Source organism: Zootermopsis nevadensis, unplaced genomic scaffold (genome assembly GCF_977971745.1).
Source record: "Zootermopsis nevadensis isolate Lab colony 2312 unplaced genomic scaffold, Znev_1.0 Znev_ptg000061l, whole genome shotgun sequence".
NCBI lineage: Eukaryota > Metazoa > Arthropoda > Insecta > Blattodea > Termopsidae > Zootermopsis > Zootermopsis nevadensis.
Window position 1 is genome coordinate 19,017,435 of NW_028259192.1, and position 25,449 is coordinate 19,042,883.

At 39.6% G+C, this 25,449-nt stretch overlaps 2 protein-coding genes across 3 annotated transcripts in view; one reads left to right on the forward strand and one right to left on the reverse strand.

The window, feature by feature from the left end:
• LOC110835031 (transmembrane protein 198) overlaps positions 1-22,908 on the forward strand; it is a 42,529-nt gene extending 19,621 nt beyond the window's left edge. For both annotated transcript variants that reach the window (XM_022074852.2, XM_087340118.1), the window contains exons 4-8: positions 6,575-6,685; positions 9,092-9,313; positions 10,110-10,343; positions 13,262-13,398; positions 14,513-22,908. In XM_022074852.2, coding sequence (XP_021930544.1) covers positions 6,575-6,685; positions 9,092-9,313; positions 10,110-10,343; positions 13,262-13,398; positions 14,513-14,740 — 932 coding nt within the window. In that variant the 3' untranslated portion in view covers positions 14,741-22,908. The remainder of the gene's footprint in view (positions 1-6,574; positions 6,686-9,091; positions 9,314-10,109; positions 10,344-13,261; positions 13,399-14,512) is intronic.
• Dredd (Caspase-8 Dredd) overlaps positions 1-25,449 on the reverse strand; it is a 67,599-nt gene that overhangs the window by 39,648 nt on the left and 2,502 nt on the right. Inside the window, exon 2 of the mRNA XM_022074851.2 lies at positions 7,797-7,877. The gene's annotated coding sequence lies outside the window, so the exon portion shown is untranslated. The remainder of the gene's footprint in view (positions 1-7,796; positions 7,878-25,449) is intronic.

Below are 25,449 nucleotides of genomic sequence, written 5' to 3' on the forward strand. Positions count from 1 at the left end.
AATGAGTTTTTTTTTTCATTTCGCTTATTTTAAAACCAAGATATCAACATGCACATAATAAGATAGTGCTACAGCTTGGGAAAACAGAACGATATAAGTTAACCTGAAGATGACAAAGTACGTAATAATCGAAATACATCGTTCATAGGCGAGTCTGGTCAAACAGTGCAATTACAATAAGCACTGGTACAAGTTGTCTAAAAAATTGACGGTGTAATAGAAATTTTACAGTCCATGTCCTCCCACAAAAATATAAGCCGTCTCTTCTTTGAATCTTTCCAACCATTTATAACTTCGCCTCTGCCTGGCTGAACTGTAATTCGTTGAACATAAAATTCAAGTCACAAATCATTGTTCTTCTTTGGTGCATTTTGCCAATGGAGCAGCCATTGTTGGTTCAAGGACACTGACAAGCAATCAAGTGCAAATAACGGAAGCTTCATATTGTTTTATTTCTTCGCATTTGTAATGTTGCCAACACCACTTTTGAGGAAAACTAAAATTGCCTTTGTTTCTTACTTCCCTCGGTTTGAAATTTAAACCACTCTATCGCCCTTAACGAAACCTCGCCGACATCAATCCGAAGTTTTATTACACTGGCCCCATTACAGAACCGTGAAGGGCCACTGGCAATTGTGTAGATACTAAAGTGGGTTAAGTGTGTGAGCTGCATCCGGTTCGGCTCTCTTCTGTTTATTTGCTCGTTGCGTATCAGAAACAGACAGCTGTAAGAAACCCGAGGAGGCCACAGGAAGATTTCAGCCCTCGTGTCGCTAACTTATTAATTCAAGAGTCCATTTTTCACCTAAAGACTTACAGAATGTATATAAATTATTTTACGTCGCTGTTACAACTGCAGAGATTATACAGCGGATTATTAGGTAGCAAAACAATTATGAATGGTGAGATTCACCTGGAAAGACTGAGGACAAACGCGAATATCCTTAGTTGTCTTCTGGGTTGCTGTGCAGTAACAGAAACGTCGGCCCTTACTGGGGCCCCAAGAACAGAAATTCTTGCCAAGAAACTCGTGTCTTGCTCTTAAAGAGACCTTCTTCCATTAAAACTCTGCATCACACAAATGCAAACATTTGAAACCAACGTCTGTTTGCTCAGGAAGGTATATGGACCTAAGATTGAAGAAGTGAGCAATCTTGGTGATGTTCTATCGTGCCTAGTTTCCGACATTAAAGAAATATTTCTCACCGAAACTAGAACCCAGGACACGTTCTGAAATCTCCTCCTGGTTTCAGCGCATAATCATGCCAATGAACACAGCAAAATTCGAAACCATGACTTCCTGCAGACGTTCTGGAAGTGAGCACAGGACAGCTACTTGCTGGCTTGCCTGGAGTCTAGTTCGGCCGGCAACCAAATTATTAATACATGAGCGAACAAGCACTCCATCAGCCTCTGGCCTAACATTAATGACCTGACCGTGGTATAATACAGTTAAATCTGTAGTTGCACACATTGAAACGTCTCCCTTTAAAGTATGAGACGTCTTAATTCTGTTTTGAATGAAGGGCTTTATGAAACACATCACTCTTTAGTATTCACGTAAATGCGCACAAAATGTGCTTGTAGGGGTCATAAATAGTTCAAACGAACCCTCAACTAACGAAGACTAGTTTCGGTTTATTTTGGAGATGTAGCCTCAAAGGTTAACGTTTCTGGTGCCAAAATATCTAGCCACTGGCTACACGCACATTTCTCCTTCGGAAAGCCAACATCGAAATGCCTTTAAAACAGATTGCACCACTTCGCTGCAGTTCTACTTTCGGATATTTTACAATTGATCAGAGGAAGAAGAATTCAGAGAAGAATTGGGGTCGTCGGTGCACCAGGCAGGGAACTGAAAGTTGAGCTGCTGGTTTTGTTTCACTTGTCTGCCACAAACCACAACAGGTCGAAATGGAAACTAACCAGCCGAACTGGGTTCAGAACAGGCTTGGCTGTCCTGGGCTTCAACCGAGAAAGTCAACAGTGGACCACGAGTTCGATCATGGATGTATGTTCAAAACATCGAATGTCAGGCACAGCATAGAATTGAATTTCATTAATTATGTCAACACCATCCCACCATATTTCAAGATCCACTCCAGTATTATCCCTCCGTCAACACCACTGTCTTCCAAGTGGTCTCAACCAAAACTTCACATGCATTTCAAATATCTTCCATGCGTTCTCGTGAGAGTCTGGTCTGAATTAACGATAACAGGTATCAGCCCTGCATCAGCTGTGATTGGCTACCGACGTGTAATTCACTAGGCGACATACGATGGAGTGAGCGCTTTGCCACAGCATCACGGCCACACAGTTACCACGGCGGGGAGCCATTACCATGGTAACATCATTGTGGTGGTGTGCTAACAGGGGGCCTGTCAACCTGCCACGCAAACCAAGTACCAATGTCGAGTCTGCGAATGTTTGACAACAGTCAATAAAACTTTACATCACATATGACATGGTGACACAAAACAAGAAGAAAATTTAATCCGTAGGAACCTCATGATTTTTTCCAGTTTTCGTTTCTTTTGCAATTTTAAGAACTTCACAAACCACACGGAATTCAGAGTTCGGGAATAACTATCTGTTCTTGAAGCAAGACTTTGCATCACAGAATTCATTATTGTTTTCGGGAATCAGCTACGGGGAAATTCGCTTGTCGGAAAGAGACGACGTGTGGTATTAATGAGCGTGACGGAAGGGCACAAAGAATGCAAAATTCCAACCAGCCGACAGCTTCACTGAGGTAATGGGCGACATAATGAACTGAGAAAGCTCTGTAAACAAACAGTGCCAGGGGTTGGCAGCAGTGCGTGGCAATATCGATCCGCCACGCCCAGACTCCACGCTGCTCTTCGCATTTGTTGTGACGCATCTCAGGGATCGGAAAGGAGTTGCTAGTCACTAGTCTCTTGCTACAGTTCTAAGGTAGCCATTTGGGCTATCAAAAATTCTGTTTTTGAAAGAAGGACTTTGAGCAGGGGTTTGGAAATCACGTAAAGTTATCCTAGAAGCTAAACGAAGAACCACGCCATACAGAACGGGAGAGTGGAGGTACAGCTCCACGCATTGGATGAAAGTGAGTGAGGTGTCAGCTTCACGCCTGACCGCTTTGCCAGAGCAGAAAGAACCTGGTATTTACCGGATAGAAGGCTGGCTGGATCCCAGAACCGGTTTGGACTCGTGGGGGATGAGAAAATGTTAAAATGCCAAGAATCGAACGCCAGTCTGCCAGTTCCAACACCGACTTGGTTATCCGCTCTCTGAATAACTTTGGCGGCCTTCTGGCATGTGAGCGTCGTGTAGTCTGGTACAAGTTTACAGATTTTTCAGAGGTGCTTTCTGCCTCCATCATCAGAGCGATGAGTACTCACTGCCCAGATGATGGTATCCGCCGTTCTACCCTGTGTTCAGCCAGTTCAATCCAGTCCCCACTTTTAATATTATCCTTCCAACTACACCATGATCTGCCTTCCTATTTCGTTCACATGTTCAAACCAACACCTTTATGCATTTCTCGTGCTTCCTTCCATGTGTGGTACATCTCGTGCATCTTCGCTGAAACCATGGCTCGTATACCGTTGACTGAATTATCAGGTTTGAAAAACTGACAGTTGCCCCCAAATAACAACGATCCCGGCACCACGCCTCATTTGAGTGCGCGTCTCTAAGTATTTTCGTTGTACAAACATAACTCTGATTACGTAATTAGTGGTGTGCGTAGTAGTTGACAGTCACACGACAGCCCACACAAATTCCATTACTTTGTGTATGGAGCAGGGACGGTGTGAACCTCGCACTGGCCTCATATTGGAAGAGAGCCGAATAAGTTCCTGATTCTCTTCCAATAGGAAGCCAGTGCTTTGTTGTTGTGTGCTCCATTTTCATCCTCACAGACTATGGAAAGATCTTGCCTCTGGAAGTCATTCAGATGTCATATATATTTTTAAATTCCGTGCATTCCAGGATTCAAACATTGCGGTCGTGCGAACATTGAAGATGGGTGCTAATACCTTTCGATGTGCCAGTATGCTGAAAACACGTGTGTGGTTTTCTGGGTCATGACACTTGTATAAATCCAAAATCTAAAATTTCACCTCTGCGAAAACCTCAGATCTCATATGTGACAGAAGAATTTTTAAAACATTTAAATTTCGTTCGTGTAATATATGTCTGAAGCCGCGATATGGAAAGGGGTTACAAAACTGCCAACACATTCGAAATGAAACCATTTTTTTATGAAACTATGTTTGCAATGATAGCCATTCATTACTAGGTCATATTTCGCCAGATACGACTATCAGAACAATGAAACTAAGTGACCGGAATTTCAGTAATTTTGTCTAAATGAGCACGTTTTAAAGAGGTAAATCAACGAAACATTGCGTTTCAAATGTTTTGTCTAATTAATATCCTATTTTTGTCCAACATACTTGTTTCAAGTGGCAAATTTTTAAAAGCTGTGCCTCAAATAAAATTAGATATTTCAGTGCTGAAGTTTTTCCCACTTTTGGCTAAATTCAGTCGAAGTCTCCTTTTCAGATACATTCGTATAGACGAACTTAGGAAGCGGTTGGCCATATAAACAATCTCCTAAAAATGTGAAAAGCATTTTAATGTAACCGGTCGGGTCGCTTCTGGATCCGCGCTTACTGTTCGTCGAACTTCCATATATTAATTCAGTACAAGTCACTGGAACAAGGCTCTTGAGGCGCGTTACGTCATCTATGTAAAAAAGTTAACGTCCCCGTTACACAGTAGTGACATTAAAAGCTATTTCCAAACCGTGTAATTGGCAACTGCGGGCGGCAGGACACATTTCAACTTCACCTATGATATTGCATGCCCAAGAAAGCTCTTCAGGAATAAGGTGACTCAATTTAACTAACGTCTGAAAGGATTAAACCAACGCAGAGATCAAGAACTAGAAGGTATCTTCAGCCAGTTCATTCCAGTCAATATCACGCGATCCTCAAGATCTATTTTAATACGACGTGGACGCTTACAGCTTTCCGGGTAAAAGTTATACAGCCTGTCTAACCCAGTCTTAGCCTCTGCCATGTAATTACTGCAACAATATTAGACGAAGCGTGTGAAATACAGAGTTTCTTGTTATGTAATATCCTTAATTTCCCACTCACTGCGCCTGTCTCACGTTCAGGTATTTCCCTCCGAAATTAGTTTTCAAATACTGTTAAATTTATATTTTTCCCAGCGTCTGAGAGACCACGTGTTACAATCACAGAAATCGAAGGCCAAAGTAAGTGTTTAAAACGCGTGTTCATAACATACTTGTCAATTGGACAGTCGCAGATTAATGTCTGAAACCGTAGCACATAGTTTTATTGTCCGTTCTACAAGAAGAGTGTAACTGGACCCAGTAGCAAATACGTCTAGACGTACTGTGCCTACAGTAGGCCACTTTGGTTGGTTCATCGATTAAAAGCTTCGCATAAAATGTTTCGTCTCTAGAAACAGAGTAAAACCATGAAAACACTCAGCCTGATAAGCTGGTACGCTGGTCGAGATTCGAAACTGTACATTCCATACAATGCACTCGCCACAATTGTTTCCTATCTGTGCAGGGTCTTAAGTTTCGTGGCGTCCTGTTCTGTCGAGTGCTGTTCTATTCCGGGTCCGAATTGGATGCGGACCAGATCCGCGCTGATTAACGTCTTATCAAGGACATTTCACTTGCGACTGCTATTTTACGAGCTGCCATCTCGTTCTTCGGTTGTAATATTTAACACTTATTTTGTTCTCTATTATTGTTATTCTCCACAGAATCGTCCACACTCTTGGGCGGGGTGTGTAGACGAAATGTACACAAATTTTGTCCAAAAATCTGAACAGAAGAGACCACGTGAGAGACAGACTTAGACTGGAGATAATATTAAAGCGGATTTAAAAGAAATCGGATGTGAAGTTGCACAAGACACAAGATGAAGCCCGAATATAGGTACTTGTGAACAAGGTTATAAGCCTTCGGGTTCCAGAAAACGCGGGAATTTTTTTGACCAGCTAAGCGAATGTCAGATTCTCAAGGTCTCTTTTCCATGGAATCATGACCCTCCGCGAGATGCGTGTGCCTGCGATCTGATACGACAGACCGAACGTCGCATGCTCAACCTCCATACGTAGGTGCAATTATCGATAGCAGAAAGTTAAAAATATACTTCACAATGAGCCGACGGTTGTAACAAAGGAGATGCGAAATTCTGAACGTCATTTATCATAATAATCACCACTAATTAGCCTAATGACACCAAAATAAATAACTGTATCCCTGCTCCTGTACTTTATTACTTCTGATTGCCTGTTATTCTACTATAAGAAACACATTTTATCGCAATCTTTTGCTCGTGTAATTATTTTCACTTCACAAACAGCGTAGAATGTTGAAAGTTATCCATCGTTTCCGCAAACACTGAAACTGCCATACTCAGGGTGAATATGGACACTTGCAATGTTTGCCGACATGTCCGACGCGGCTCATCTCGGAAAACCGATGTTGTGCTGTGAAATATACAGTACGCTGACTCTTATGTTCTCATTAATGTTTTAGGGTACCGGTGCTTCAAGGCCGTTATGTTCCTGACCGGCTTCATCTTTGGCTCCATCATCGTGTACCTCATATGCCTGCAGGAGAAGCTGCTGCCCGCTTATGGCAACGCAGGTACAGTACTTGCCCCAGAGGATAATTCATTAACGATGTAATGTGGCCCGTGTTCTTAGTCGGGTGACACCAGGCGAGAGCGAACTCCGGTCTTCAGCATCTGACAGTAACATTTTTTCCACAGCATGTCCCCATTTTGACAAGTTTTCTGGGGAAATTCACAGTAAATAACGATTCTGATTTGTGTGGGATAGTTTCATACACTATTTTACTGGTCCTGTGGCTGTGTGAGATTGTAGACTGAATAACACTCGGAAATGAAGCTAATTTCAGACATGATTCCCAACATACTGTAATTGTAAACCGTAAAGTCGTCCCACTACGAAAGTACCATGTCATGAAGATCTCGGTACGAGACGAAGGCAAGTGGTTAGTTTCAGGCTCCGGTCGCTTCATACCCACGGGAAGATTCCCAGTAACTCATTGGATAGGAGAATGGGTGGGCCTCTGATCCAATATGAACATGGTGACGAAGAGAAAAATATGTGCACCTGCCGGGCATCGAATGCCAGTCGTCAATGCCGAAGACAGTTACTTTACAGACTGAGCTAGTGGTGAGCTAATTTCAGAACATTAATTATAGTCATTAATGTAGAACGACGCTCATTGTGAAACTAAGAGTTGCAAATATTAAACCAACTCGTTCATGTTTTGTTTTGGACCACGTCCTGTCACTCCAGAATAGTTCTAATTGAGCTAAATCTTCAAAACAAACACAAATAATATGGCAACTAGAAGATAACTATTTATAAAAAAAAGCTTACAGCAGTCCCCAGAGTAAGACCTTACGTAGGTGCGTTTAATTTCTTTAAACTTAATTTCTGTGGGTTTTTTAGGTGAGCGAATTCGTGTGGACCTGTCGCACATATATATTAATGGGGAATCCTCCACAAACTTAGATACCTCAAGAGATCCACACACGACTCACAGTCGAATAAATTCCAGCTGTAATCTTTCCCACCCGATAAATCACCGCCTATTCGTATGTTACACAGAAGAATCTCCTTAGTGGCAGTTTGTCATTCGGTTACAATCAAAGTATATTCTATTTACACTGCGGTTATTAACAAGGCCATAAAGTCATATTTCGTGAGGGAAGGCGTTATCTTACCTTTGTGTCTGTTTTCGGGAACGGCAAAGCGATGTGTGAAGTTATAACGTGAAAGAGGATGAACTTCCCGATGACGGTATTCTGAAAATACAAAACGTACCAGCTGAGCGGTCTTTGCGCAAATTACACAAAACGCCTTGCAAGACACCCCCCCCCCCCCCCCCCAAAACAAAATCACTTCTTCGAAGACGACTGACTGTCTTCTCGGATGTTGCGCTGTGTAGTCAGGAAGCACCCGTCAGACGTCGGTTAGTTCCTACTGACCCCACGGCGCAATATCCCAGACGACATTCATCTTCATATCGTCGATGTGAGAACCTGAAATCTCACAATATTTGTTTGCGTCTTTAGTTTATTTAACGCCGCTGTGTCAATTTCAGACATTATACATCACCGAATGGTACAGTGAAGTCTGAATGACTGGTGGTTTTGGAAGGACGTGGGTTAAGGACACAATGCTTATATTTAAGGAACTATCCCGGAATTTGCCCAGGCAGGACGGATCTTAAACAGAACAGCTGGTCACACGACCAAGATTTGAATCTGCGACCTCCCGAATAACAGACAGGCATGGGACAACTTCATTCTTTCAGCTGAAACGAAGGGTTCATTATCGTGTTCAGAGAGTCCAGTGACTGGACCATACCGTGAGCCAGCTGATTCCGGTTATTGTTCTTACACCTAATTTACCTAGACGACCATTCTACTCCTACTTCTTCCAATGGTCTCTTCTTTTCAGGTTTTCCGACCAAAATCGTGTATGCATTTCTCTTCTCCCCCGCTCTTTCTATATACCGGCATCTCATCCTCCTTGGCCCTAATTTCACCCTACAGGGTTAAACTCTTATTATCCTTCTTCCGTAATCTTTCTCGGGTGATTCCTACAATGGAGGCAATGGTGGACTTTGAAGTAGGCGAATTAAATTAAGTGGCTGTAGTCCTCTTCAGCCACCTCACAAGATTCCCAGCGAAACACGTGCTTGCTTCAGCAGGAAGTTTGTGAGAGTGTGGTCAGTGTCATCCGGCTTATAATTGCCGCGCTGCTGTGAACAAGAAGAATCCATATCCCTCAACCCGTAAAGAGGTTCTTAACCTTTCATTTTTCCCCGTGCCGAAGACCAATCCTTCTATGGGAAATACAAATTGTTTCAACTAGCAAATCTTGTCAGTTGCTCCGCTCCCCACATTTAGAAAGGATCTTAATTGAAATGCATGAGCTGGGCACTATCGAAGAGGGACCTTCTGGGTTCGAAAAGAGTGACTATCGACAGTGAGCGAGTGTCGTGCAATTGCAGGGGTGGCTCTGGGTGCGGGACTGCTGTTTGGCCTGATCACAATGCTGGTGCAGTACGTGGGGCTCTTCATGACAGGGTTCCACACCGGTCTCTTCGCGGGGGTGGTGGCCTTGGCCACAGCCGAACAGTTCCGGTGGCAGCCGACCACGGTGTGGACAAGTGCGGCCGTCCTTCTTGGTTCTGGTCTCCTGGCGGCTGTTCTCAACTTGTACTGGCAAAAAGGTGAGCTGAAGGTTGCCACGGACGCGACATATCAGCGATCCTGACCCACGCCACAGTAAGAGGGGAAAGGAAGACGCCAAATGCTCTTTCGCTCCCTCCCCGTACCTCGACTGGCTGGCGCAAAACTTGTTTGTTTGTAACGGCCAACGAAGCTCGGATATATCTTGCGATATCCTTCTGCGCCGAATTGTGTAAGCTACGTGTACATTGCATCCTGTCCTTTTTAAGTTTTCCGGCTACACGAGAGGAGTGAAATCAGACTCCTCATTATGAAATGTCTTCCACCAGCCTCTCTTATTTTTATTTTGGCTATGGCTTTTAGTTGCTCGAACTGTATGTATAATGTCCGATGGCAGGATGATAATGAATTACTATTTGATGCAGAGTGGGCAGTTACTTTTGCCAGAAATCATTGATAAGCTAGCCAAAAAATGACAAAAAAATAGTACGTCCTTTCATCACTACTATCAGTCTATAAATACATAAATATTGGGAATATGTTCCAGACAGTGAAGACATCTGTGTTCTTGGAGTTCCTCTTCTATTTCAATTATTTCTAATTTAGAAGATGACTGTTTTCTGCCTTGTTGCGCCGTGTAGTCTGGTAGATGTATACCGACGTTTCAGAGGTGCTTGGTGCCTCCATCATCAGGGCTCACTGTCCTCTGAAACGTCAGTAAACGTCTGTCAGATTGCATGGCGCAACAACCCATGAAAACCTCAAACGTGCAGCACTTCAGTATTGTTTACCCCTCAATAGCCAGATTCCGCAAAAAGAAATTGTGTGTTGCTGCAGGTCTGACGGTCCTCGGGACCAGTGTGTACGGGGGCGCCATCATGGCGGGTTCGCTGGACTACTTCGTGGAGAAGTTCCTCATGGTCAAGTGGGTGTGGGACAGAGTGGCTCTGAAGCCCAGTCCCGCGCCTTGCTGGTTCGGGTGGCTCATCCTTGCCGTGTGGCCACTCATGGTCCTAATCGGTATCATCACCCAGTGGGCCGTCACCGGCCGCGGGATTCATCACCAAGAGCGTGAGTGGATGTTTGTCTTGTCACTGTTCTGTGTTACATTCTTCTCGTCAAGTCGTCGTTCATTCTTGCAGGTTGTATGTCGTATGTTAGTTACTATTATTTTAGAACTATTAATCCTTCTTTCATCTCTATCCCTTCCTTGGCTCATTAATTCTTGTATGAAAACAAGTCTGGTTCATTTCGATATTGAGTCTAAGACTCCCATCTACACCTAGCTTTTTCCATGTGGTCTCTTCCATTCAGGTTTTGCCAAACAAGAGTACATTTTTCTCCCGTCCCGCCCATCTCAGCCTCTCTGATTTTATAATCTTAATACCATTTGGTGGATACAAATTATGAAGTTCTTAATTACGCAGTTTTCTTCAGCCTAGGTCCAAACATTCTTCTCGGCACCCTATTTTCAAACTCCATCGCTTTATATCCTCCCTTAAAGTGAGGGACCAAGTTTTACACCCATCCAAAACAATTATATTTCCGTGTATTTTAGCCTTGATGGTTTTAGATAACAGACGGGTAGACCAAGATTCTGAGCTGAGTATTACTACGACTTTAGTCTGCTCTTAATTTATTCGTCAAAAGAAGCATTTCTTTCCGTGGCGATGTTCACCGCGATATGCAGATATGCATTCCCTCCAAACCATATCCTGTTACGTAAGTGCAGCTTCCTGCTGCCGACTAGTGAGAAAAATGCGACCTTCAACACAGATCAGATGTGTTTTCAAATATACTGTTTGATTAACAGCTTCTTTCTATGAAATTAAGAAACACTGGCAAATCTCCCAGTCCTCGGGGCGGGGAGGGGGTCTGACATGTAGCTTGTTGACATTTTTGGAACGAAGAAAGAAAGAAGGAGAAAGAGAGACAAGAAAAATTTTGAATAGACACTTAGGAGACCAGGGAGAGAATATGACAAGATTATATTACAATTTATCATTGAAATAGACGAGATGTAGCACGGTTCTGGAAGCCATATAATTTCTTACCCAGTGTCTACTGGGTTCTGTTCCCCATGGGCCAGAGGAAAGCAAGGCGTAAAACTGCTTACCTCCACAAATAGTATATTCAGGATGTGTATAGAGCCGAGATCACATTGGATTCCTATTGGACGAGACTCGGGGAAGTACCTTTGAGCTGGGTTCAAGCCATTTTGCTGCAACAGAACAACCAAACTGAATATTAGTGGCATTTAAATATTTTTAAGTGGTACAGTTCATATTTTTCGACTGCTTCTTATTTATTGTTTGCGTCATTCATTATTTAAAATTCCCTTATTCCGTCGTATGAACTTGCCTGTCCTTGTTCCCCGTCTGTGTTTACTTCCACTTAAACATTTTACGCGCTGGTACGTTAAGAACCTGCTAGCCGTGGGAGTTAGGTTCAAGAAAAGCACGACTCGCACACACGCCCCCCCCCCCCCCCAAATATAAGCTCGCAAAATTTTGTTTCAGGGGAACATTTTAATAAAAATGAAACGAAATGTATTAATTTTCATGCGGAAGTGTGTGAGAATGAAATTTGAAAGCAAGCGTCGCTAACGGTGCGTCGAGACTTTTCGAGACGTCCAAAGTAACTACAAGATTATGTAACGTATCAAAGACCTGCCCAGCTGTTGAACACAGTGAAAGACAGATGAATGAAAATGCCCACAAGCAACCACAATTGGATTTTCAGTTTTGTGTTTATATCATGTAAGCAGACATCAGATGTTCAGCTCGTTTATCCATAATATTTCGGTCTGTCACAGTGTTGCTTGCGGTTTAGTAGATATAATTTTAGCCTCATATTACATATACATAATACATTCGAATCCCGATCAATATGTTAAATTCTGACATCCGACGTTACACAGTTTCAACAGTAAATAAAACGTTAAAAACCAAATTGGCATTAACATTTGCATTTGCTAGTGAAGCAGAGGGAGAGAGCGCTCAGGTGACCTCCGCAAGTGGGTCAGTGGGACGGAAACTGGTCTGTTGGGTACAGCTGTAGCGACCAAAAATAATTGGCACAGAGACCTGATTCAGCCCCAGCCGCACACGTGCGACTCAGTTCCCTTGCAACATTGTTAGACACTGATAATTAAAGCGATGCTGCGTGGAGAACAGCATATCACAAAGTCCGATTAATGGCTGTTATCTGAAGGACGAACGGTCGAACACACCCACGAGGCACAAAATGGTGTGTTTCGTTTATGTATGGCGTATTGTTTATGTATTCATTTATGACACCTGTTTGCTGTCTATGCATCTTATTGTAAATATATTATCCGGTAGATGGTAGGTTAATCCCAGGTTTGACAACGCTTTCGATGGTGCACACTTAATTAGTACCGAGATACTAATTATTTTCTCAATTAAGTTAACTCCATAGTTATATTTTGTAAGACATAACACTTGTATTTTATAGATACTCTACAACGTTTATTGAAGCCATTTTTCTCTGAGGTGACTGCTTAGGATGATGCATTCAAAATGCAGTTCGCCCTTATGTAATTTGCATAATGGGTTAAAGAGAATGAAACTTACACATGGTCACACTCATATGAGTGTGGCATGTATCAGGACTAAAAGGACACATGTAAAAATTCATTTTGACCCGTAACTTTTTAAAACTAAGTGGTAACAATATGAACCACCGCCTTTAATATTCAGTAACATGGCATTTTGCCCACAGAGTTTATTTCTGAGTTCCATATGATTCTCAGAGAAAACAGGGATTATTTCCTTAAACATCACCAATTGATCTTTGTAGTAGAGGAGTGTTGTGTTTCCTTTGAGGTAAGAACTGAATTTTTATAATAGTATTTAGATGAGGTTCAACAAAATTAATTTATTTTTCAAAACATACCCAAAATGTGTGAAATTGAGCAATGAAACTAAATGACATTTCCTTGTTACACAAGAAACTGATTTTTGCAGTGGTGCCATCCAAGAAGGCACGTCACCTCAACATGCAGCAGCGGGTGCGTACTCGTGAGCAACGTGCAGAGCTACGCCAGAAGAAGTACCGCTACTTGTACCAGGTGCGCACCGCCCATGGAGATGTCATTAGTCAGGTAGGATATGATGTTCAGCCAGAATTAATTACAGTTATGCAATTTGTAATTCTTCACTATCCTTATGAAGTATTTTAGGTTTTCACTGCAATGTCTTCTAGTTGTAGACCATAGGTTTAGATTAGGCTCTTTTAGATTATTTATACAGCCTGACTCAGTTCTTCAATTATACATGAGCAGCCCACAAATGTCCCAGGTTTAATACGTTTTAAACTTAAAATGCGAGTCAAATAGCTACTTGCGTACCACTATATATAACATAAAAATAGAGGAATGAAAAATGTATCTTAAAATTAAGTTTGAAATTAGTAAAAATGGGCTTTATGATTTTCCCCATCTGTGTAATGGGCTCTGAAAGAATCACATCTCTTTCTAGTAGGCCATAGCGCATCCTTCCTTTGACATACCTGTTTTAGTATAACATGCCTCAGCCCTGACAGGAAGGCAGCATGTTCCTTCAAAACTATGGTATAAAACAGAAACCCACAAGAGTCAAAAAGCCACAATCAAAACTTTGCTGTTTTTCGATAACTTCTTAAAAAGCGTACATAAATTTATGGTAATGTAATTATAGCATGAGCAATGATAGCAATTAGAATCTGTATGTATCAGATTTCAATAGAGGAATATTTGTCTTTGAAGTATAGGGGAAATTGCATTAAGTTCATAAACAGTTCTATGTGGGTTTCTGCGTCACTGCCCCGAAGGGAACTTTTGGAAACAGACATGTCAAACAATATAATATACTCTAGCCATCATGTAATGCTAGATGCTGAACTATAGACAACTTTATTATATAAACTGCAAGTAAATAAATAAAATTTTTAAAAATATTAGAAGAGTTCATACTCCAAATTTTCTCATTGTTTTTTTCAATCCAATTAAATCATCAAAGACTCAGTGATGGACAGCTGACAGAAGGTAGTCATTCAGCTTGGTGTTTGAACTATGACAAGTGTTTTGTTACAAACTTTTGCAAAAGCCTAATTAATATAAGATATTTCTAGCTAATAAGGCTCATTCCCATTTCTTCTGCAAACATGCTTCAATCAACGACTTCAACCTTGAATTGTCACACTGAATGCTGTAAGATGGCCACTGTTTCCCGTTCCAGAGTTATGTACAAGCACTTCAGAGGAAGGTATGTGGGCCAGGACCAGAGTCAAATACCCTGCAGTCTGATTCGACCCACCTCACCATTCTGGCCGCTGACCAGGCACAACAGCTGACAGCACTGACCGAATCAGAGGATGATAGCAGGGATTTGTCCGCAGACATCATCCAGCTTGACAGGCGACATCATGACTCAAACCATGGCATCACCAGACCCCCCTACCGATAGTGCTTTTCAGTATCATGGTAAAGTGATACGAGTGCAGTCAATGTACATCGAAAGTTACCATATCGATAACAACAGACCAATATTCTGCATGATACATCTTAGATGCTGTGACAAATTCAATATAGAATATAAGAAGCCATCAGTGATTCAGTTTATAAAACTATGAATTAAGTCCAGGCACAGAAATGTCATAAATAAATGACATGCAAAAATGTGTTATCATTGTGAAATACAACAGTGAACACAGTAACAATATACAAGTCTCCTCTTCAATAAGAATATGTATATCATATTATTATAAAGAACCTGGTAGGTAGTATCACAAAGACTCCATATATAAGTACTCGCGTACAACGTAGGCATAATTGTAGACTACAAGTTATGAGCAGTGATTATGCAACCTCCACAGTACACAAAGTGCTCACATGAAGCACTAGACTCTCAGGCTGACGTGAAAGTAGTAACAGTACCAAGCACAATTAAATAAAATGTGCAAAACAAATGCACAGTTCATTATATGCAAGTATAATTAAGAACAGAGGACAAAGACTAAGTAATGTGTTACTTTAGCTTACTCTTAAGCTTCCAGTGGTGAAACAAAACTCACATGAAGGATGCAATGCCAACAGTTAACTCATCTTTTTGTCTCTGGAGTTGGTATTACTGAATGCAAAAGTACCAAAAGGAACTGTTATGAGATATAGGGAGGTCCAAAACACATACAAACCTGATTTCAAATGTGCAAACAGTACATTAAATAAATTTACAAAGGCTCAAACCTTTGTCTCACTCATTTCCAGAGTTTCTTCATGATTTTCCTCTGCTTGTATAAAAACAACTATTGGTTTGGTTCCTTTTACACTCTGTGAGGTAGCATGTTTGGGATTTCTTCATTACTGACTGGAAGATTATTATTAGCACTGTATCAGGCAATTAAGATTATTAAGCATCAGTGATACTGAAGATGAATTATTAATGGGGGGGGAACTAAAGAAATAGTACTCTCATACAGATCCCACATGAGCTGGTCAAGTCATGTAACAGGATCTGTACTGCTAATGGTTTACTTTAGTTTATCTGCATCCAGATCAATGTTACCAGTTTCATTTATAGTGATTGACAGCGTAAATAAACAACCACTTCAGCTGGCAACCATAATCACTTCTGCCTTTGCAACTTGCACCATCTTCAACATCATTACTATCTGCCTTGCAGCAAGAAAGTAGAACACTGGACTAAATATGCCCATTTGAAGCTAAGGTGGTAAATTTCTGCACCCTCCTATATTTTCTGGCTTCTGCAGTGACATGGTGTAGTCTTGTACAACATAATTTTAAGCATTCCGTCTGCATAGATTTAACAATTCTTGTTTCTGTGTGTATTTCTTGTCTATAATGGAGTAGGTGTACCAAGTGCCTTTTGGATGATGGTGTTTGAAAGTTAAAATGGATCAAATCAACTGGGTATGCTCATTAAATAAATAAATAAAAAAAATATATATATATACTCAAAAATCTGTAAGTATATAAAAAATATATATGCGTAGGGGTAAAAATTATATTTAAAATTACATAAATAATATATATTCAAGATCTATACATATATAGGCAGTCTAAACAAAAAACATAGTCAAAACTGCATAACAGTCCATCTTAGCGTATGAAATACGCATAAGATGGTACAAATATCAACCATTGCCCATGCAGTGTTCCTTGGAGAGCTCTAAAGTTAAATGCTGGTTTGGAAATGGCGTTGTCAACACCACCTAGCATATAAGGCCTATAATGACAGCTTTTTAAATTTATGATTTCCTATTTCATACACTGACCAGTTCTAATGGACCAGTCAGGCTGTCCAAAGTAACTTGCAAATGAACATGTACATATTGATATAATTAAACAGAGCAGTAATGTCAAAGATCATTTGAATCTAGCATATATTTAAAAATGCAAATACTACATAAAGTTTAATGTATCTGGAGAACATTTTATATATAATTTATATTCATGTAATCTTTCGTAAAATTCTGAGTCCTAAATTCTATTTAAGCTTATTTATTCACTGTCGTTGTTCTGTTCTATCATATAATACTTCTCACATTTGTCTTCATCATCATATTCTGATGGTTGGTTTGCATGTTATATGACAATGCATCAACTGCAAAGACTATCTAACATGGGATGAGATCAGAGTATCATTTTTGAAGCCATCTACATCTTCTATTCAGATGTCATATCTGATCACTTGTTTGGTAGTCTGTGGATATTTTTAACAATTCACTGTGATGTTATAACATTAAATTGGGGAATCCTCCAAAGGCTAAAAATGTCTGCTGAGTTTCATGAAACTCAAGAATTATTTGAAGGGCATATGTACAGACATCAATCATTGTTGTATAAGGCTGTTTTTGTTTTCAGAAACAAGTTAGAATGGAAATTCATTACAGATATGCCAACATCACCTTAGCATCTATTCTGAGATGACAGGTTCAAATCCTGCTGCTTCTTTGTTTCTTGTTTGTCACCATCTTATCAAACAATAGGCAAAGAATGGATATGAGATTACAGCATCTCTTCCTGTTCACATAATCAAATAACAATCAAATGTAATAAGACAATAGAACAAGATATTTATCTGTTATAAATGCTTTGGTATACTTGTGCTATGGACTTAAGATGAAAAGTCATTTTACTACCAACGCACTGAATACTGAATCTAACATTTTCCATCTGATAAAAACAAAAGCATACACTTTTGAATTTGTATTTATTTTCCAGCCACACTGTAACACAAAATGTTCTCTTTACACAGACATGCTTTGGCATAAATAGACCATCATCAGAGCCTCATAATTCTATGTAAAGAAAGACTTGTTATCATTGCCAGTATAATAATAATCATAATGAAACCAAAATCAATCAGTTGTGGTGTTAAGGACGGTAGGAGAAGGATGCATGTAGTAGATACAGCCAGACAAGCTATATTTCATCAGCACTTTACGAAAAGATATTTTCAACACGAGAGACACTTGCATCCAAGTTCTGCCTACCTGCAGTGAGCATCAGATACAAGGTAGAAGTACATATGTGGAAAATAATTTTAACTAAATACTCTGTGTAGCAGAAAACACCTTTCCTAAAAAACGTATGATGAAGCACTGATGACATTCTTATGTGAAAATGTGTGTGTAAGAACTGTTTGTGTTAAAGTGTGGATGGAAAATAAACAAAAATTTGAAAGTCTAGTAACACACCATGGAAGTGTATATAATAAAAAGTAAACATGCTTAATTTGCCATTTCTGTAGAAGAATAGGTCTGACACCCCTCAACATCATCTTGAAAGCCAGCTCCAAAGAAAAATCAAACAAAGGGAATACACATAGGTGATTGCGCAGAACTGACATTTTTGCCCAAACATTTTAATCAGTTTTGAGAAAGGAAAAAAATACTAGAATGAGACAGTCACTGAGACAGGAACCAGCACTAATTTATTTAGTCCCTTTTCTGACAGCAGAATTTGCAGTTGTGAACTAAATATGCATTTCTTCCAGAAGACCAACATGACATCTTCACCACCACAAGAACCTCAAATCATGCAGCCATTTTTTTATGATACTGCTACTGTATGAGTTTTTTCTTGCATCCTGTAATATACTCATACTAAAATTTTATTCAATATGAATAATTTTTCGAGAGACTTAAGATATGTCATTAATGAAAAATGCAATGCCATTTCTTGCCACACAGAAGGAAGCAACCTATGCAATGTATTTAAATTCACTAGCCACCCACAGGTGTCCAGAACTCATCCACTCCTCCCACAAATATCAGGCTAGAGAAGATGCAGGGACAAAATGAGTTCACACTAATATTTCTAAAAAAGTCCATAGTGCAGATTTCATTAGTAGAGTTCAATGTTTGAGATGAACTGACCAGTGACACATATTAAAACAAAGAAATAGCTAGTGACACATGATGTGAGGACACATATCAAAACTGTGGTACCAACAAATTCTTCACTTACAGTACCTTTCTTCATTTTAACATCCAGTAGACTCCAGCAATATATGAGCAACTGAATAAGAAAATAACTAGCTCTTGTAGAAGAACATAAGTTTAAAATGGCTAATATCTAAGCCCACCATTGGACATGATCCTGAGCCACTTACATCCACCTCCCATTACCACAACTATATCCCTAGGATCCATCTTAATGTTATCCTCTCACCTCCTCCTCACTCTTCCAAGTGGCTCTGTCTCCAAGAGATTTCTGTCTGCATTGTTTGTCTTCATCGTCCTAGCTAAATGTACAACCCAACTAAGTCTAAAAAATAGTGAACTATCCTAACTGTAACCTGTATAAATCACAAACACACATTTATTCCTTCTTAGGTCCATACATCCATATGTCTTTATAATAAATGTAACATTTTAATACATTATTAAATTATAAACCTACATTGTAAACACGTTAATTTGTTCTTCAATATTCTCAAGAAAAATTTCATACTTAAGCTACTATACACTTCTCTGTACCAGATCCTTCAATACAAATACAGAGTCAGAAGTGAAGCAAGAAATGAGGACAGAGGCAGAGATGGTTGGTCATATGTTCTCGCTGGTCAGGTCTGTCATACCAGCTTTGTCAGCCAATAAAGGTCCATCTGTTATTTTGGACCAGTATATAGCATGGACTTAATTTTTGTCACTTCATCCATATCCATGGAAATTAAGTAAACAAATCAAGAAGTTAAAAACCTAGTATTTTATAGTTTTCAGTAATGTTTTGCACCATCCTGTCTAATGGGTACTGGGATTCCTTTCCTTGGGGGTAAAGTGTAGCCAGGGCATGAAGCTGACCACTCACCTGTCTAGTGCCGAGGTCAAGAATGAGGAGGAATTATATGCCCCCCCCCCCCCCCCCCCCAAGTACCTACATGATGTATAGCGGGACAGCTTTACTTTACTGCTTAACAATGGAGTGATAAGACATAAACAAAGCATAATCCAAGTTAGGATATCATAAGATGCCAAAGCATACTTATCTGCAATGTAGGGTAGTGTAGACAGGAAAATAACAAAGTGAGTAGTGTGGCGTAGTGGTTATAATTATGCTTTGTATTTGGAAAGCATGTGATTAAACTTTTGACTGGTACCACTTATTCTCAGTAAGAGGCTGCATAGCTTTTTCAGTCCTTCCACATGAATTCTGAGGAAGCACATTAACTAACTAACTAACTAGATGGCTTATGGAACCTGAAGGTTCATCACAGAATTAACCAAAGCCCTCCACTGGTCCCTGTAAAAAGACATAATCTCTTCCTCTCTGTCTACCTAAAACTCTTTGTAACCACCTCCCAATATTCCCATGATTATTTCCAGTGATCCTCACCTCTTCAATTAATGCTAGATAACTTCAGTAATTTATCCAAAATTGATAAATGTGTTCCTTTTCATGCTCATACTTTCTTTAGGGTTATAATGTGTTTACAAGCGCAACAAGCAACATGGCTGAAGTCCAAAAGCCAGTACAATGCAATTTTTATGGATAGCTGCTGAGAAAGCAAATTCTGACAAATCACAAATTTTGGTATTTTATAGGAAGAACTTGTTGGTATTAGCAACAGATAGACTTCTACAACAGACATGCTGAAATAAGCATGTGTTAGTTCAAAATACAACAGAGTAATCTGTGCTTAATACTTAATTTTAACATTCTTTTCAGTTCAGAGATACTTAAACAGATATAATGTACAATTTTGCAAGAATCTGACTTGGAGAATTATACAAAAGCAGGCTAAACATTGTAAATATTAAGGTACAGAGTGTTAAATTTGTGCAGCAGAAGTTATTGTGTGATGTGGCCGAGGTTGTTCATCCTGAGATGGAGCTGCTTCTGATGAGGTTGTATCGAAACCCTCATGACTGCTTAATGTGTTCATTTCCTTCATCTTTTATTAAAATGCAGCTCCAGTTTGTGACACACCTTATATATAAAACAGTGCTTGGAGTGAGTTGGGCAATTGTTCCTGTGGTGTCCAGCAGACTGTAAACCCTCCAATTAACTCCCTTTCTAATATGTGATATTTGTATTGGCTCACTGCATCAGAAAGTGTAACATATTTATTATCTCTATATTCTATAAGTTATTATTAAAGTGAAGCAGGGCTGGTTGAATAATATAAAACAGGGAAGATTTCAACTTGTGACCTGAAGGGCAAGAAAGAGAGAACAAAATATGGGATTCGAAATGAAGTCCTCAAACTTGATCTGATCTAAACACAATCAGAATAGTCCATAAGAGATGGAGGGCTTATGCTTGTATAAAAGACAATATGTGTAACCTTTAGGTGTTCATATACCATAATACATGTCACTCTTGCTCCCAGCACTGTAGCTACTGTGATGTGGACAATATCCTCAGTGTTGTAAGAAACAGTTGTGAATACTGGGAACACATTTTGTATCTCAGAATCAGGTATCCTTCATTTTGCTCCACAAATAGCTGGAAAATTCTGAGATACAATACCCCAATGACCAGATATTTAAACAAATTTGGACAGGCTGTGGAACTGGCCGTCTTTTTAGCGCGGTGTATATTTGTAAGGCAAAGTATTGTGTGACTTTTCATGTCTTGAAAGAGACTTGTTCACATTCAAGACACTGTGCATCAGGGCATAAGAAATCGGTTGCCCACTCACCAAAAGCAAGTTAAGGGATAGAGTATAAAAAGTGTGTTAAGCATCCTGCTAGACTATTGCATATTGGATTTTTGGAAGTGGTTAGTAGATTCAAGTTTTATTTGTGGACTATGTTCTGCATGACCGAAATGAACTGAATCATCCATAGTTGCGAGTTTAACCACTAACAGACCACGAATAGAAGTGCTAAAGACACCTTGAAAGCCACTCAGGTGTCAAGTGACTAATAAGCTTCTTTCAGTAGAAAAGAAACTTATATATCAGTCATATGTGTACAGGAAATATTCAAATACAACAGTAAATAATGATGTTTCTATCATCCACAAAGAAATGTAATCATAAACAAATGACAGCCCTTTATAAAAATGAAATTATTTCTTTGATAGAAAAAACTTAACAATTTCTGTACTGAAGATTGCTGTCTTCTGGGCTGTTATGCCATGTAGTATGGTAGATGTCCACCAATATTTCAGAGGTCATACTGCCTCTGTCATCAGGATGATGAATGAGCCAATAGAGCGAAAAATGCTAGGTTTATAGGGACGGCCTGATGATGGACAGAGTGTCATACTCTGAAACGTTGGTGTACATCTACTATACTACACGGCGTAACAACCCAGAAGACAGCAATCTTCATACCCACCGCTGTGAAAACCTCAAATCCAACAATTTCTGTACTGCCCCATAAATATCCAAGAAATGAGTATAATTAAGCCTGTCTTTGGTGAGTACCAGAGAGAAATCTAACTGATACTAAAATTTAGACTTTTACTGCAACAGACAACCACACTCACAGTCTGGTCCAAAGTTTCAATAAGTTATCAAGAAGTTCAAAAAAAAAATATATATATTTTGCTGGTTTTGAACAGTACAAGAATAAAATCCTCACACCACAATCTGTTCACCCATTTGCTACAATATGTGTGATGTCACAGTCCCTAAATAATCCTAAGCAGTATCGATCTGGTGAGCACTGTAAAGATAAATTTTATATTATACACTGTTACATGGCATGAACCAATAAATTATGTGCCCTTGCACAATATTCAATATAAGAAACCAATGGATAAATTGGAAACAGAAGTCTTTGTTCATTCATTGACAGACATGTCGAGTATATGTCCATTCATTCCATTTACTATATTTCTTGATAACACAACAATTATACAAACTGATGTTTAGAAGGTTGTCTGTGAAAGGGAGGTGAGAAAATAATGGCTTCCAGTTTTACCACTGCCTGGTAATGTAGTAGGCAATGTGTGCAGTGTCTTGGATGTGAATGAACAGCTAAGTGTTGACCTCATTATCTCCAACATTCAATGAGCAGTGAGTTCTGTGTTCTATTATTCTTTCCCAGAACACAAGGCAATTTGTTATATCATTGTGTATACAGATGTATTTGCTAAAATTATGGAACATTTGAAAAATGCCAAAGATTACTAAATAAAGAGTCATGCTAGCATTAATGCCCTCTGATTCTGTTTATCCTGCTTAATAATATTTATAGGTTGTCCATTGACATGTTCTACCTATCAGCCTCTTGCAATGCCAAGTTACATATGATGGGATTATTATGAAAATAAGGTGGTACAGACATGGAAAGAAGCAGTTACATTTATAATATTATTAGAAAGACTGAGAAAGACCACAAAAAACTTTCAGGATAATCAATTGCTAGTCGCGACTCAAATTCATGCCTCCAAATGTGTAGTGAAGTTAATATGGAAAGCACAAGTCACATATTACCACTGCGCTACTACATATGTATTTTGACCACCATGTCACAATCACCCCCAAAACTCAACTCAAACATCCATACCAATCATGACATTGTGAGAAAATGAGAAGTCTTAACAACAGATTGTGTCAAGGCAACAAATTCACAGTGACAAGAAAAGTGGACTAACCAAATACACTGGTGCAGGCTGTAGGCTTCTAACTGTATTCAGGTCATACCAATCCTCAAATTCCAGTTATGTTATTGGGTATTCTGACTGAATTCTTCGTGGCTTTATTTAGTCTCTCCAAGTAAATACTGCTTTGACGTATGTTAAGACAGTCTACTTCCAAATCCCATACATGTTCACCATTCATGATTACCTTTTCATATCTCATCTGACAGTATATGTCTGTGACTTATATATTGTCATTAAATAAGCTGTGGAATAGGTCCTGGATACTTCTCTTCTTCCTTTCCAATATAGGCCTTATGGCCTGTTACAGGCATTACATAACAAAATCCTTCCATTGTTTGAGGGGTCAACCCAAACTTCTTTCCTTCTGGGTAATAAAAGTAAAGTAAAGTAAAGCATCCCACTACATGCCTATGTAGGCACTTGGGGGGAGTGGAGGTATAGCTCCTACTCTTTCTTGACCTCGGCACCAGGTGGGGGTGAGTGGTCAGCATCACGCCCCAGCTGTGCTTTACCCCGGGAAAATGACCCCATAACCATTGGACAGGAGGCTGGGTCGGCCCCAGAGCCGGTCTAGACGCAGAGGCTAGAGGAAAAATCCTCTGCCCCCGTCGGGGATCGAACCTCAGTGGCCCAGCCCGTAGGTAGTCACTATACTGACTGAGCTATCCCAGCTCATCCTTCTGGGTGGTATCCTAAAATAATTTTGGGTATCCTGCCTGAAATCATTCTATGTACATGTTGTTTCCAGTTTTTTCAGTACTGTGTCATAAAATATATTATTGGTGTAATGTTTAGTTGCTTTTCCACAATGTCCATAAGTTCATTTCTTTTGTAATCAAAAAGTGTGTAACCCAAAGTTCTTATGAAATGCATTTCTGCTGATATAAATAGTTTATATCATTACTTCAGACAGTACATGATTCACTACCATACCTGAGAGTTGGTCTAGCAAGAATCTTATAAATATTAATTCTGGTATATTTTGATATTAAGTTTGGTTTGAAAATTAGGTTTGTGATACCTGCTATTTTCAAATAGTTAGTGATTTTTATATTCAGATCTTTTTCTTCCTCATAGGACAGGTGACATCCCAAATAACTGAAAGTATTAACTTGTTCTAGGGTTTTATTATTAATACAGATTTTGCTCCTTACTGGTTCTCTTCCATTGAAAGCCATTGCTTTAGTTTTCCCATGTCCTGGATACAGATAACATTATTTATTTATTTAATGACATTGTCAGTAGTTCAGATTCTATATCATCAAATCATTAATGATATGGAAATACTGTAGAGGACGTGATCTTGGCTTAGAATAAGGTACTATCCCAGCAGTTATTTGGAGAGGATGAGGAAAACCACAAAAATCCTCAGACAGAACAGTCAGTCTCTGGGCCAAATTTTTAACCCAAGACCTAACAAATAAAAATCAAGAGTGTTAACCACTTGACTTTGTGATTCAGTACAGCTATCCTTGTTGAAGTTTGTGCCTGTGCCACTGCTCTGATTGTCAGTCACCAGTTTTTTACTGTGAAGGCCTGGGTTCATTCCCATGTGATGTGTGTGGACAAAGTGGCAGTGGAACAGGTTTTACACTGTCAATCACCATTCTATTGATACTCTGTGTACATGTATCATCATCCTCTTTAACAATACATCCATTTAAGCTTCCAACTCCTATCAGTAAAAATCTTAGTGAGACCTTACATGGTTTCCCTCAGTCATTCATTGCAAGCAATAAAATGTACTTATCATGATCACATCCTTTTCCTTTTTGCTTATTTATTTTCTTATTTTTCTTACTACCCTTTTTTACTCATTCCCTAATGCCATTACAGCATTTTAAAAACTCAATAATCCTTATAGATGCAAATAAGTAAAATGTGTCTCTTGGTCTACTACTTTTCCATTTAACCTAGGGAGTGTTTTTCATAAGAGCAACACTGCTGTCAGATACTAGTATAATGATCTGTGCTGAAACTGCATGTTTTGTCTGCAGGGACACAGCCATTAGCTGGAGCACAGTTCCATGCTACTCCAGTAGGGGGCACCCCACAAATCACTCCACTGGTTACCCAACAAAAACATCCATC